The sequence below is a fragment of the Gouania willdenowi genome, chromosome 14 (genome assembly GCF_900634775.1).
Source record: "Gouania willdenowi chromosome 14, fGouWil2.1, whole genome shotgun sequence".
Taxonomy (NCBI): domain Eukaryota; kingdom Metazoa; phylum Chordata; class Actinopteri; order Blenniiformes; family Gobiesocidae; genus Gouania; species Gouania willdenowi.
Window position 1 is genome coordinate 33,357,255 of NC_041057.1, and position 16,072 is coordinate 33,373,326.

General features: G+C 37.2%; 1 protein-coding gene across 5 annotated transcripts in view; it reads left to right on the forward strand.

Annotated features, from left to right (window-relative positions):
- Positions 1-4,832: 4,832 nt before the first annotated feature.
- dlg2 (discs, large homolog 2 (Drosophila)) overlaps positions 4,833-16,072 on the forward strand; it is a 119,037-nt gene continuing 107,797 nt past the window's right edge. For 4 of the 5 annotated variants that reach the window (XM_028466275.1, XM_028466278.1, XM_028466279.1 and 1 more), the window contains exons 1-2: positions 4,833-5,507; positions 9,189-9,320. In XM_028466275.1, the coding sequence (XP_028322076.1) occupies positions 5,450-5,507; positions 9,189-9,320 (190 nt within the window). In that variant the 5' untranslated portion in view covers positions 4,833-5,449. The remainder of the gene's footprint in view (positions 5,508-9,188; positions 9,321-16,072) is intronic. The other variant, XM_028466276.1, reaches the window with a different exon arrangement.

Here is a 16,072-nt window from a genome sequence, read left to right on the forward strand (position 1 = left end):
AATGTGAAACAATACAACAAAAATAATGGGTAAACATTCAAATACACAGCCTACACAAAAAAGAAGTTGATTAATGTGACCAGATGATAGCTGTTGTTGCCGGAAGGCAGGATGTCAACCACCATAAAATACCAAAGAAGAAGAAGAAATGTCAGACTTTCCTCTCACAAACGTAAGTATATGTTGTTAAAACTAGTAGTTTATTACATGACGCAAATACGCCTTTATATATCTTTTTTAAGTATGCGTTGTCTTCAGTTTGCCAAAATTGGTATGTGGTCTTATGGTTCATGATATATAGTGTAAGAGCATGGTGAAGCTGGCTCCCCTTTACACACAGCTATATTTAAAAAATAAATAAATACATTTTTGTGCTGTTATAATTTTGGAGATATTGCTGATTATTTGTGTTGCATGCTGTGTGTTGGCGCGCTCATTGACGCGCCTAAGTCGAGCATGTGCGTGTGCCTCAAGGCTTTAAAGTTTGGAAGTGGCCCCTAGTATGTAATACGTATCTATATACCGGCAGTCTATCCGTACGAAAGATGACGTTGCTGGACCTTTTCTACATAAGCGTAATGCACCTGTGTTATCACGTCACTGACGTGGGTTTGAATGCCACATTTGACATATATATTTTTTCATTTTAACATATTTAACACGGCAAATTCCATCTATAAAAATACATATACGAAAAGAAAACATTTAGGGTATTTCCTGGGTTAGAGTTAGGGATAGGGTTAGGGCTAAAATAAAAGGGTTAGCGGGGTAGCTAAAAATAAATATGAGCCAAAATAAAACTGACGGAATTTTAAGTCACATGGTGCATCTATCACGTGACCTAAGCTGGCCAATGAGAGGGCTGCGTATGGAAAGACTGCCGGTCAATTGACACTTATTATGTACTGATAGCCACTGCCTTAAAGTTTATAACATTGTAAAAAACTAAAACAGCACAAACGGAAATCTTTACAGCACAAACTGAGCCTGAGTTCCTACAAATGTGTAAAATTGTGTAGCCTTCGAATAGGGAGGCTACGGAGCAATACTAAGATATGAGGAGATATGTTTCGTCGGCTTCATGGTATTTACAGTATATAATTTCTGTGGTTTCTTTATCATTAACATCTTATAAAATTATGTTTAGTGGCCAATGGATGTGTGGCTGACCTCACAAAAAGTAGGAACTTGACTGAATATGAGTTAGCATTTAGCTTAGCTAACACTTATACAATCCATGTACCCTTCATTCTTTGGTTATTTCGTTTTAAAACCAAATCAAAATAACAAATAAACAGTGTGGTTATTTTTGTTTTACCGACTTAAACCAAAACAGAAATACAGAAAAATCAAACAAGCAGCGTTTATCTATTTTAAAAATAAAAATTAAATTTGTGTGATATTTGGATATTTACGGGGAGACTAGGACAAGAGCTTCATGTTTTTTTCTTGGAGACGTAATGTGTGTCGATGACATTTCGTTAAAGAATTATTGATGCTGAAAGTCTGAATCTGTGAATATCTGTCAACTTTTCCAAACAGTGTTACGGTCCAAATAGTATCCAGATAAACTGGTGACTGGGTCGACTTTTGCTCCCGGACAAAAAATTTGCAAAGCATACGTCACATTACTGGTGAATTGAAACATTGTTAATACATAAATAAATCAAAACCCCAAAAATGGATGTTTCGTAAAACATGACTGATGATATGTGACGAAAAGAACCAGAGGTGGTGCAATGAATTTCTTGTGATCAACTTCCGTGTGTGTTTTGGCGGCTGTTGTTAGTGGTGAGCGGTATCATCAGAGCCGTTTAGAGAGAGAGTAGTGACAACTTTGTTCACTTCAATGATCCGTTTTGTTTTTTACAGCAATGGCGGTTCATGGAGCCTAGAATCGTTCCCGGAAGTGAGCAGTTGACTATTGTAGCGCAATGAAGCTAGTAAACGGTTTGTGTTGCACTTTTCAACGGTAGGTTTAAATAATCATATTGGATATTATCATTATTGTTGTTATCAGTGTATCTAAACCCATTAAAGTGTGCATTAAAGCATGTTAGTGGATTATCCCTCGCTAAACTAGTAGATTAAGGGATCATTAGCAGATAACAGATGAGGCTAGGATATGCTAACGTTACTGGATAAAGTTAGCAACACACAGCTTTAATCAATTAATGCCATTTCATCCAACAATGTGGAATTAGAGAAAATACTTGTTTTGCTGTAGTAAATTAAATATAATTTTAGGTCATAAAAAGTGCAAATGAAGTGTTTGATTACGATTACCTGACAGATTTTTTATAATCCTGATTTATTTCTAGATTGCTCCTGCTGACATAAACATAGATTTCTCAGAAACTCTGGATATCAGGTTTAAAGAAAACGTATCCTGCAAAATTGACATTTGCTCTCTAAACCATGTTATAACATTGTTCCTCGTCAAAGACGGATCTGGAGAAGTATTTCACTGCAGGTAATCCTGTTAAATGTAGTTGTTTCTTCTTCTACGGTGTCAGCTGTCATGATTCTGCTTTTTCAGTCATTGTTTATATCCTCATTATCTCCCTGGTTCTTGACTGAGACAATTCCGGTTCATGTTTTCCTGCCTGCCCAGTTTTCCCACTTTCCACAGCTGCTTCCCATTCCCTAATCAAGTCAGGAGAGGCTATATATACTCTCTCAGTTCAGTCAGTTTCTTGTTAGATCTGTCAAGAGAGACACTCAAGCTCTGTGAAATTATATTGTGAGATTCTGAGCGTGAAGTGTGTGTTTTCCTGCCTTTATATGTTTGGGATACTTTTAGTAATTGTTCTTTGTTTTTGTTTGGTGCCCGTTTATTCAGTCTAATGAAGATGTTTCAGTTTTACTTTACTCCACACTGTTTCATTTGAGTTCTTATATATCTGACATCAGCGCTGTGTTCTGTACTTCCTTGATACAATGAAGTCATTGTAAAAACCAGAAAACTGTTTTGAAAGCCTATAATCCAACATTGTCAGTTCTGAGCCGTTCTGCTCAAAGTGTGTTTATCAGGTCCTGCTGAAGTTGCAAACAGTGAACTAAGTCCAACATGTTTGTTGTTCTTGCATAGTTTTATTAAAAAGTGTTTTTGTTTTACTATTAAATTGTTCTTAATGTTGTGAAATTGCACCTAAGTTACGATTTGAGATTAAAAAGGACAATGAGGCCCTCAGCCTTTGTCTTCTTCGGAAATCCCTACATGGCTACATGCGGCGAGGGGTCACGTGACTGGGATATCTCTATAGCACGTAGCCGTACTTTTATTCTCTCGCAGCCTCCCGTCAACAACAGCCACCTTCCGTCAACATTGATCAACTTCTGGTAGCACATCAATGGGTTTTTTTCAATGTGGAAAAAATAAATCCGACATGCATTTTCAATATTTCCAATGTAAAACATATATAATACATACATTTTTAAAAATGCATTTTTAATGTGAATGGCAGGTTAGATGTACATTTCCCTGTTTAATGTGTAGGCAGCGTATTTGAATGTGTTTCAAACAAGATCAAGTGTGACATCTAATGTGTGCATTCTTTCATTTTCACTGTGTTTTCTCCTTAACAACCTTCCATAATGAAACAAAACAAAAATACTTGTCAATTCCCAACTGGGATCACATTTAATTTAAATTTTTTTATTTATTTATTCAGTTTATTTCTGACATGGTTACATTCACTTTTTTTTTTTTTTTTTTGTACATGCCGAAAAAGGAGACGAGAGAAGCAGTTTGCTTATCTAAGTCCCGTCCCCTGTTTTGAACACAGAAAATTTACATCAAAGCTTGTCTCTCTGGTCAAACATTCTTAGGTGTTCTGAACAAAATTTCATTTTTTTTTGTCCTTTTTGTGTAGGATTTATTTTCATCTGTGGTCAGTGTTGTCTTTTTGTATTCCTCCTCCTCTCTATCGTTGTTCGTGTCGGCCTTGTTCCCTGCATTCCCAGACGTTGTTTGCGTTCCTCCAGTTCAAAAGAAAAGTTCATCTTCTTTCGGGAATGTCTCTTTTGGACACGCTGGTTCGTGTTGTGGTGATCTTCTGTTCGTGAAGATTGAGTCGATTGTGTTCAATGACCAGTTGATAAGTTCCATCTCGTTGATGTGTTGATCTCGTATTCGTGTAAGAATGTGTTCCGAGTTTTTTCTTTAAATCTAGTCAAGTTTGCAGCTTGTTTTGTCTCTACACCAGCTGTTGATAGCTCTATTGACAGTGCTGTATTTTCCCTTTCTTGTATAAACACATTACTATGTCTTAGTTCATAAACTGAAAATAATAACCACATTTTGAAGCATGTTTAAGATCACCAACTTTATCATGCAAGATGACTGATATTTTGGGGTTGAATGTCGAATAAAATTCTAAATAGCTACTCACAATGTTTTGTTGACAGCTTGTTCTACGACCAATGACAGAACGCCACTGATTGATTACATTTTTATTTTTATTTTTTTGCTTGAAAAGGTTTTTTTCATTGAGAGGGTTTTTTGACTGAAAAGTTTTTTTTTGATTGAAGTATACTTTTTTGATTGGAAAGTAAACTTTTTTGTATGAAAGGTTTTTTTTTTTTTTTTTTTTAAAGGGATTTAAAAAAAAGTTTTTTGATTGAAGTTTTTTTTTTTTTTTTAAATTAAAAACATAAAAATTGCTATTTCATCCTTCAGGCAAAAAAAAAAAAAAAAAAAAAAGTTTTTAATAGTTACAGTACGTTTGCTTCTCATCTCGATTCCTTTTTCCTTAAGTTCGTAAATAGTGTCTTATTTTGAAAGGTCTGGCGGAAGTACCGGTGCTTAAACTAGCCAGCTTTATCTGGCTGCTGTCAGATTGTGAGGCTATTAACTCCAGGCTAAACTACAGGCTTTGACAAAGCAGATGGAGACGATGATGCAGAACGGAAACAGCGCATGTTTCTGTGAGGGAGCGCACGAGGACAGCGCCTCTTCTTCTTCTCTGCAGTAAAAAAAATGAAGTTTAATGGCGTCGTTTGAGCTGCAGCAGCAGCAGCAGCATGTCTCCTCTTCTCCTCCAGGGAGAGAGCATCATTCCCCGGCTCTACCACTGAATGTTAGCGGAGGAAGAGGCTTCATGTGTGAGTACCGTTAGCAGGAGGGGCTGCGGCTCTCCTCCTGCCTCATGGAACAGCTTTCTGTCACTCCCTCCCTCCCTCCGTGGTTCTCATCAGCTGGTTCTACAGCCAACAGCAGGACCAGTGTTTGAACCCCTCCAGACCTCTGCTACAGCATGGACTCTAGGAGGAGAACCTATAAGTCACACTCTCCTCTGGGACTGAAAACATCTCATCATCACTTCCATGTGATTTGATCAAAGTGTGCAGACTTCCTGTAGGTCTGTGGTGGACCCTGGTCCTCATAGCACGTGATTCTCATCATTGAAGAGGAATAAATGTAGCATCATCTGACCATCTGCACTGAATGGAAACTGCACTGGAAGCCTTAGAAATAACCACGTTTACAGCCATGAAGAAAGAAGGTGAGCCTGTGCACACCTGCAAACATTCAATCTATAATATGTAATTATATCAGGGGTCCCAAACTCATTTTAGTTCAGGGGCCAAATACACACCATCATTCCAGCAAGTTCATTATGTCTTCTTTTTGGAAATATATGTTCCGGTTTCATTTATCAGAGGTGGCAAAGTTATTATTCTTCTGTACTTGAGTAAAAGTAAAGGTACTTGAATAAACAAGTTTGTGTGAACTACGGCAGGGCCCACAGAATGTCTCCGCCCTGAATAGCACGTACCACGTCCCTGAGAATTCAGTCACAATCTCGTTTCCACCAAGCAAAAAATTAAAAATAAAAAAAAAGGGCCCCCCAGGTGCCCCCCTGGCACATACAGAGTGATGGCCCCATTCATATGTTAGTATGCGCCAATGATTCAGTATCATCAACTGTCGCAATATTTAACTCACAAATGAATGAGAAAACGACTTTAATGGGAATTGCAGAAAAAAGGGGGATGGGCCCCTAATCCAGGAGTGGCCAATCCTGGTCCTCAAGAGCCCCTATCCAGCATGTTTTAGATGTTTCCCTCTTCCAACACACCTGATTGAAATGACCAGGATTGTTATCAGGCTTCTGCAGAGCTTGATGATGAGTTCATCATTTTAATCAGGTGTGTTGGAAGAGGGAAACATCTGGATATTGGCCCTTAAGGACCAGGATTGGGGACCCCTACCCTAATCGATTTGTGCAAGGCATAACTGTAATCTACGTTGAATTACCTTTGAAAGAATACATCACTCGATGTGCCAATGAATTTGGAAATGACCGGAAATGGGGTGGGCCCCCAGGCTCCATATTTCTTTTTTTTTTAAAAAAAAAAAAAGGGCTCTGAGTGTCTCATCATATTAATTCATAGAGTGAGTAAGTAGTTTATTTATAAAGCGCTTTTTGCAGATAAAATCACAAAATGCTGTACAGAGTTGTGGTAAAAGTACAAGTGCAACACAATAGAATAATAAAACAAGAGTGCATAAACATCATAAGAACAGCAACATTAAAGGACAAATAAAAATTAAAATCCAGTAACTAAAAGCTTTTCTGAAAAGTGTAGTCTTCAACAGTTTTTTAAAAGTGACCACACAGTTGAGCTCCCTGAGAGACTGGTGCAGGTTATTCCAGAGTCTGGGAGCCACAGCCTGGAACGCCAGGTGTCCTCTGGTTTTAAATTTAGTTTTTGGGGTCTTTAGGAGACCCTGACCTGAAGACCGAAGGCATCGTCCTGATGAGTAGGGGCACAACAAGTCCGAGATATATTTAGGGGCCTGACCATGTAATGCTCGGAACGTGAGAACTAATATTTTATATTCTATGCAAAACTTAACTGGAAGCCAGTGCAGAGTAGCAAGAATGGAGGTGTTGTGGGATGTTCTAGAAGCACCAGTTAAAAGTCTGGCAGCAGCGTCTGAACGATCTGGAGTCTGTTTAGAGTCGACTTATTAAAACAAGTAAAAACAGAATTACAGTAGTCAATACGAGATGATATAAATGCGTGTATGACCAGTTCCAGATCTGATTTTGATAATAGATGCCTCACTTTAGAAATATTTCTCAGGTGGTAAAAACAGTTTTTAGTCAATTGACGACAATGTCCCTCCAAAGACATGGACTGATCAAAAACAACCCCAAGGTTTCTGAGGCTGGTTTTAACAGATGAGCCCAGATCACCAAGAGAGTTTTTAATCAGAGCGATCTTTTTATCAGGAGAGATGATCAGAGTTTCTGTTTTATTAGAATTTATCTGGAGATAATTTGATGACAACCAGTTTTTGATACAGGATATACAATCTAAGAACTCTTATAAAAAGTGAAACTCTGAGTCATTAAAGGAGCAGTACAACTGGATATCATCAGCATAAAAATGATAAGACACATTGTTAAAAGCACGGATCAACCGACCAAGAGGCATCAGATACAGTAAAAAATATAACAGGCCCCAGAACAGAGCCCTGAGCTACTCCACATGACAGGTTGGACATATTGGACATAACATCGTTGATAGCAACATTAAAGTTCTTCCATTAATGTAAGAGGTAAACCACTGGAGAACAGTACCAGAAAACCCCATCTCAGATTTGAGTCGATCAACCAGTATACTGGTATTCATACCAAACTGCATTCTGATTTAACGAGAACTAACGGAGGAGTAGTCATTTGAGAAATGGGGCCCCCTGGCGCCCATGCAACACGTACGGGCTAATGGGCCCCATTTATATATTGGTATGTGCCAATGATTCGGTTCCACCAACCGTCGTAATATTTGACACACAAAGAAATGAGAAAACAACTTTTGTTTTTTTGTTTAGTTTCTGAATAAACTAAACCTTAACATATCTTTCAAATACAGACCAGTTTGACCTTAAAGGGCCACAGATTTATTTGTGAGAAAAAGAGGAAATTTAACGTGTTTTCCAATTCTTATATCATGACATTTTTAATCTTATTTAATTGTTTAAAGAACTCTCAATTTTTCCAAAATCTGGAAAATTTTCCTGAAATTGTTCCACAAAATTTCCCCAAATTCCCAAGATTAGGGAAATTTAAGTCAAGATCTTGCAGGGACTGATATACTCATTTATTTTATATGAAAAGCACAGTTTGACGATCACTGAGTACGTCCTAACCAAGACCTGAACCAGGGGTTCTCAACCATGGTTCAGGACCCTATTTGGGGTCACAAGACAGTGGGATGTGGTGGCCAGATGCCTTCAAGAAACTACATTTACACTTTCAAGACATTTTCATCACTTATAAACCCTTTCTATGACTTTTTCAACCTAATGTCACATATGTTGAGCCATTATTGTCACTTTTAACCTCTTTTTACTAGATTTGATGCTTATTTTTGCCAATTTAACCACATTCATGATTTATCACACCCATTATTTGCCAGTTTTAACTAATTGTTCCTACTTTTTAGATAACATTTTAACCACATGCATGACAAATCAGTTCAATCCGTAGAACAGTTTGAACTCATCATCAAGCTCTGCAGAAGCCTGATAACGATCCTGGTCATTTCAATCAGGTGTGTTGGAAGAGGGAAACATCTAAAACATGCTGGATAGTGGCTCTTGAGGACCAGGATTGGCGACCCCTGCCGTAGGGACACGAATTGGGAACCAGAGGGTCGCTGGTTCAAGTCACTGTGCGGACCAAACATACAGAAGCTGCTCTGGTAGCTGCAGAGCACCGGCGAGGTGCCCCCGAGCAAGGCATCGAACCCCAACAATGCTCTGCTAGTATTGCAAATTCAAAACTATGCAGTGAAAATGTATTGAAAGTGGGAAAAAATGTGCAGAAAAGGCATTGAAATGTGATGGAGAGGAGTCAGAAATGTGAGTAATGTAAAATGCATTAAAAGGAGCAAAAATATGGCAAGAAAAATTGATAAGTTTGGTGTCGTTGCAAAAAAAGGGTAAAGATAAGCAAAAATGGACTCAAATTGTTCAAAAAATTATTCTTAGTTACTTGAAGGCATCTGTTGACCCCAAATAGGGTCCTGACCCCAGGATTGAGAACCCCTAACATACCATATAATTTAAAAACATGTTATAGGTACATTTCTGAGTTGAATATGCTTTAGTCTATAACTTGTACACCCTGTATTACTGTTGGTCACTGAGTGATACTGGTTGTTCTCCACAGACACAGCCCGGGCTCTGGGCCTTTTGGAAGAGTACTGCACTAAACTAAATAAGCCAGAAGAACAGGAGCTCAAAACTGCCATTCACAGAGTGATGGGGATTTTCAAAAGCAACCTGTTTGAAGCTCTTCTTGGTAAGTGAAGCCAAATCCATTAGTTCACCTGGATTATATACAAACTATGTTTAATTCACATACACATTTGTTAAACTGTGTTCTAGTTCTTATCTTGACTGTTGAGAGACTAGTAGTCCATCAATGTAAGAGATACAGTAGAGTTAAATAAGTCATAATGTGTGAAACAGAATCATTTTCTGGTCAGTGTTTGGACCCTGAGAAACATAAAGCAATGTGTTCTGCACTGGTTGATATGATGACCGCTTATTTGACACAGAAGATTTTAACAGTTAATCTTATTTAATTCTCATGAATAGGCCAACCGTTGATGTTGGCTTATTCATCCAGAATTTACATTTATTTTAGGACAAAAAATTGGATTGAAAAAGCTTTAATGTGTTGGCCATGGACAGTGCACATGTGATGGTGTTGATAAAACTGTTATTTTATAGTCAAAACCTCCTGCGAGCAAAGCACAAAGTGTGGTAAACATCAGCTCATTCAGGATTTAAAGATTTTAATGAGACTTTACACCGATCTGATGGACTATATCAGATCAGCCGATATTTTGCCTTTTATGTAATTAATGTGATCAACTGTAATGTCTTCATTCGCTGATCCGTTCAATGATCAACAGCCATTGCATTGTTTTATCGTCTCATTTACACCAAAGAGTTGTTTGCTTTACGTGACACGGCTTTATTTCATTCACAAAGGTGAAAACCTGTGTGTGCGTAAGATTTGCCCAATATGTGTTGTCCATTCAGGGATGTCTGGATTGGAAGAAGCTCTATCTTTAATGGTAAATGGTAAATGGACTTGATTTTATATAGAGCTTTATCACCACTGAAACAGTCTCAAAGCGCTTTACATATCAGCTCATTCACCCAATCACTCTCACATTCACACACCAGTGGGACAGGACTGCCATGCAAGGCGCTAGTTGACCACTGGGAGCAACTTAGGGTTCAGTGTCTTGCCCAAGGACACTTCGACACATAGTTAGGTACTGGGATCGAACCCCCAACCTCTCGATCAGAAGACGACCCACTACCACCTGAGCCACGGTCGCTCTTTATCATCCTTTCTAACTGCGGCTAGCTTGTGTCAATGTTAACAACAGTCAAAGTAGCATTAGCATTGGCATCTGCTAACTTCTGTGGGTGCTAACCCTAACCCCGAACAGATGTACCTAGAGAACAGTGGACATGTTTTAAAAATGTTAAGTTTTGTAGTGTTGTTAGATCTGCCAAGGCTACGAAGCATGTGTCGAGTAATGGAGACGCGTTTCGGGGAAGTGCGTATCTATTTCTTTATTTAGGGGAGGAGCTAAAATAATGACAAGCAACAGCAGGTTTTGTGATGTCAGTCAGTAAATATGTGTTTGTTCCTGATGCTAATGCTAGTGGAGGCTTCCAGTGTGGTCTGCCTCCACAGCTTCACAGCAGTCATTGAGTACGACATGAGACTCCACTTTAATTCAACAGCTGCAACGTTTATTTTGCCAATCATTAAAAACGGCATACAGCTTATAATCCATCTGCTCCCTCACTCCGCTCATGGTCAAGCGACTAGGGCATTCATTCATAGTTAAAGGGTCACACACACACACACACACACATACCCACTCTGACAACAAATGTTATGGAAATGGACTCTTCACTTCCTCACAGTCCCAAGGCTGCATTTAGGTCCAGGAACATGGAATGAGGCCATTGTAGCTTGACTAGTTGACTCTGTGTCTTATAATAATGTCTTGGTCATAATAAACAGAATTGCATGACTAGCTGTTAAAGTTTGGCAATTTTGCCTGAAAAAAAAAGTTTTTTTAGGCAAAAAAAAACTTTTTTTTTTTTCATTATTAAAAGAAAAATTTGAGTTTCGATTTGATTTATGAGTATTTTTTTTTTTTCAATGCACTTGAAAATGACTGCAGACATCAGATACAGTATATTGTAAAAAGTGCAACTTTATTGCTGTGATTGTCCTCAAGAGTTAAAATGTATAGAACAATCCCAAAATAAAAAGTAAATGAGACTCTGAAGACAGAGTCTTCAAGAAAAAGTGCAACAGCAACTTCAGTAGCTTCAATATTCTGATTAAGATATCAGATAACTACATATTTTATAACATTACAATTTAAAAAAAATAATAAACTCTTCCCTTAGAATCTTAGCATAGTGTGAATAATACATTAAACATGCCTGTGGCACACATATAGCCTACTCAAAGGGTAAACTAATGTAAACAAAGAGGGGGCGGGCTCATAGCGCGCTACGGTAACCCACAAGGACGTAATGCGAATAAGTCCAAAAAAACTGTGGTGGGAAAAAATAATTATTTTTTTGAAAAAAAAGTTTTTTTAAAAGATTCAAATTTGCAAAATGAAAAAAATCCCTACTAGCTGTACATTGTCAATTCTATCACTTTTTTAAAAAATCTAAAAAATTAGATTTAATTTTAAGCATGATGAAATGAAACAATAAACTCAGGATCCCTATTTTGTTTGTGGATTACGCTGCAATATCGAACCTTTCCCTACAATTGAATGCTTACATAACGTCCTGTCATACAACAGATGTTCTACAGGAACCCGCTCAGTTCTGGCTTTCAGAAAACATGCATAAAAAATGACTATTTTTACTGGTCATTGTTTACCACTGAGGTAACGGATGATATTAGCCATTAGCATGTCCATTAGCATGAGTCCTCATGATGTTTAAAGGATTCAGACCAACTGAAGGACTATTATAAACCTTATTAGTAGGAATGAGAGGATATTTAGAAGCTGCAGATGCAATGAAAATCAGTTTAAATGCACGCATGGGAAGGTCAACATGTTTGACAAACTGTGACGTGATTATTAAAGGAAGTGCTTCATTCATGGAACTGGTTTGATGAGGTTAAAGGCCTCTGATGGTTCCTATGGTCGCGTAGACGTGTCTGTTTTAAGGTGTCTTCCCTGTTCAGCTAAAAGGAACTGTAGTAGAATTGGTGGATAGTGGCGTCCAAAGACTGCAGGACGGGTCAGGTATTGTTCAAGTCCAATTTCTCTTTTCCTGGTGCAACGGAAAAGTCTGTCCACCGTAACATTCTTCGTCTTCATACTAAATAAAGACATTATGTCCAACGAACTGGACGACACGTGAATAAGCCCTGAAACATCAGATTGAAATGCTTTTTTATCATAGACTGTCTATGAAAGCAGAGCTGGGTGATATTGACCAAAACTTTTTTTTCAAAACGGCGATATACGTAATAAATGTAGATATTTTTAACTATATAAAGTCTTACAGAAAAGGCACATTTACAGTATTACTACTACACAAAATGTGCCACTTTTAGCTTTTCTCCTTTATAAAGATCCTCCACTGTTTTTACAAATGTGGCCTAAAACCTTTGAAATGTCTTTATTAGAAGATCTATGCCTAACAAAACGCATGCTTTTGCACCGTATTTGTTTTATTAACTTTTAAAACTGGCACTGAATTTATCTTGTGTGCTGAACAGGATAAATTCAGTCAAAATAACAACTTGTGCTGCTTTGGGTTGCGCTAAAAATCAGTAAAAGGTAAAAGTTGATGTAAATCTCTTTTGTTTACCGAAATTTGATAAACAAAATTCGTGAGCCGAAAAAATCTGTGACCACAGGGGACGACAGTTCCATCACTGCTGTTTCATAGACAACATGAAGAAGAAAAGAATCTGGACTTAAGCCATTAAACCAAACCTTCAACCATTTCTGACAAGAATTCCGGTTCTTTGCAGCAGACAGAATCTACTTGGGTCAGCATTAATCAGCAGCAGTCGTTCCTGGTTGCCTGTGTTTACATGCACGGAGGTCTTCTCTTCTTCATGGCGTCTACGAAACAAGATGGAACTGTCGCCCCCTGTGGTCACAGATTTTTTTGGCTCACGAATTTTGTTTATAAAATTTTGGTAAACTGATTTTTAAAGCAAAAGGGCCTAATCACGTCATTTCAACATGGCAGCGCACAGGGTAAAGTAGTCCCAGTTTTAAAAGTTAATAAAACAAATATCGATTTGTTAGCCATAGATCTTCTAATAAGGACATTTCAAAAGTTTTAGACCACATTTGTAAAAACAATATTGAGTAATTATTTTGATACAAGCCTGTGGAAAGTGCATTGTTTATGCACAAAAACATGCATCACAAACAGTTTCAGGTTTTATTATTCTGATTGTGAATGCTACATTTTAAAATGGGCATCATTGGGCAAGGTTTGCATGAATATTACGATGGAAATATAAATATAAATACTTTGAAATCCACTGTTATCCAGGAAGTTTAGTATTATTTGGGCCATAGTATGAAGTCATCATAAAGATGTAAATCCTTGTTTTAATCAGAAATGAAATGAGCAAAAAGTGACAAAAAATGGTGGAAAAGGTGGTGAAATGGGATTTTAAATTCCACTGAAATTGGTTAAAAGTTTCTAATAAGAGTGGCCAAAACAGACAGAAAAAGTGGTAAAAAGGGTTCAAAGTGTCAATATTGGCATAAAAAGTGGCAGAAAAAAGTAGGAACAATTAGTTTGAACATAATTGACATAAGAAATTGGATGTGGTTAAATTGGCAAAAATAAGCATTAAATCTAGTGAGAAAAGGTTAAAAGTGACAATAATGGGTCAACATATGTGACATTAGGTGGAAAGGATTTATAAGTGCTGAAAAAGTCTTGAAAGTGGAAAAAATGTGCATAAAATGCATTGAAATTTGATGGAGAAGTGGCGGAAATGGGAGAAATGTAGCAAAAATATGGTAAGAAAAAGTTATGAAAATAGGTTAAAATTTCACAAGTTTGGTGTAGTTGGAGAAAATAGGTAAAAAAAAATAAGCAAAAATGGGCTCTGGTGACCCCCTCCCATTGTCTTGTGACCCCAAATGGCATCCTGACCCCAAGGTTGAAAACACCTGATCTAAAGAGCATTTATGTCATGGGTTGTGCTTAAAAGCTCAAATGTTTGGGTCATTTTTCAATGTTGTATTTTCATTTTCTGTTTTAAAATGATGTAAACTTACATGTCTATTATTTTATTTCTAACCTTCATTTATAGATGTACTCTGAGTGTGTCCACTCCAGTGTTTTCACGCTGAAGGGTAGAATAGATAAACAAAGAGTTTTCAGTGAGTGATGGAGAACAATATCTGAAATGCTGTCAAACATAAAACTGTGCGATGGAACAAATGCTTCCTGAAATAGATGTAATCATCTTACAAAGCATTAGTTTTGTCTAATCTGACCATTTGCGTGGGAGCCCCCGCTAAACCTCATCACTGTGATGTAGATCTGTGCGGGTAGATTAACCACTGGACAACTTTGATCACAGCAGGGCCACAAAAAATGGATTTTCTGATCTGAGAGCCACATTATCAACATTGTCAGCATTTAAAATAATGACCAATCTGAGCGTTAATACAATTTATATGTAACCAAGCTATCAGGAAAAGTGAGTGTAGAGCCCTGGAATAAGAACAAATGTTGATTGAACGGAGTAAAATAAAGTAGTGTTTTGGGGTGTTGAAAAAAATTGATTCGGCGATTTATTGCGATATTACGTCGCACGATTCTCGGATCATTTCATTTGCATCTATATCGATTTTTTTTTTTTTTTTTTTTTAAAAAGAATATATATATATTTATTTTTTTTGTTTTTTTTTTTTTTCAAAAAAAAATCTAAAAAGAAAGTACTAACTTTCTGCATGTATTTGTTGTTCTACACATAAACCTCAGTTAAGTTGCACTAAAGTCAAAGTTGGTTTAAAAGCCACAGGCAGATTGTGTTATTTTTTTATTTGAAGTTGTTGGTACATGACATGTTAAAGCCAATGTTTTGAGTGTAAAATATGCCAATAAAATATATTTCATACATAATGTACACATTTACAGATTAGTTGTTTCTTAAGTCATATATATATTAAAAAATCGCAATAATTGCCTTATACTTTAATATTGGGATATATTGTATCGTAACGGGATACAAACCCTATTGTCAGATGCCAGGCAATATACACCCCAGTAGTGTTTAATGGTGGGAAACTGTTAACAATAGTTTTTATGTTGTTGAAATACTGAATATATTAATTGTGAAAAGTTTTATTTATTTATTCATTCAGTTTATTTTCGACATGGTTGCATTCACAGAAGTTTTGTTTTTTCTTTTTTTTTTCTTTTTGTACATGCCGAAAAAGGAGACGAGAGAAGCAGTTTGCTCATCCAAGTTTTTGTCCTTTTTTGTGTAGGATTTATTCTCATCTATAGTCAGTGTTGTCTTTTTTTTTATTTTTTATTTTAGTCCTCCTCTCCATCGTTGTTCGTGTCGTCCTTCTTCTCCGTAGATTTCATCCCCAGACGTTGTTTGCGTTCCTCCAGTTCAAAAGAAGAGTTAATCTTCTGTCGAAGTTCCTTGTTATCTTCAGAAAGATTTCTTAGCATACGAAGGATTAGAAAGGCACATACCCCCATCATTAGCAGGCCAATGATCAGGACCCCTAACAGGTAGAGGTCCTCCACATCTTCCACTGAGAGGATTGAGAGGCACAGCATTTGGGTTTTTCCCTTTCCATCCATGACGTAACCACTCGGGAATGTCTCTTTTGGACACGCTGGTTCGTGTTGTGGTGATCTTCTGTTCATGAAGATTGAGTCGATTGTGTTCAATGACCAGTTGATAAGTTCCATCTCGCTGATGTGTTGATCTCGTATTCGTGTAAGAATGTGTTCCAAGTTTTTTCTTTATATCTGGCC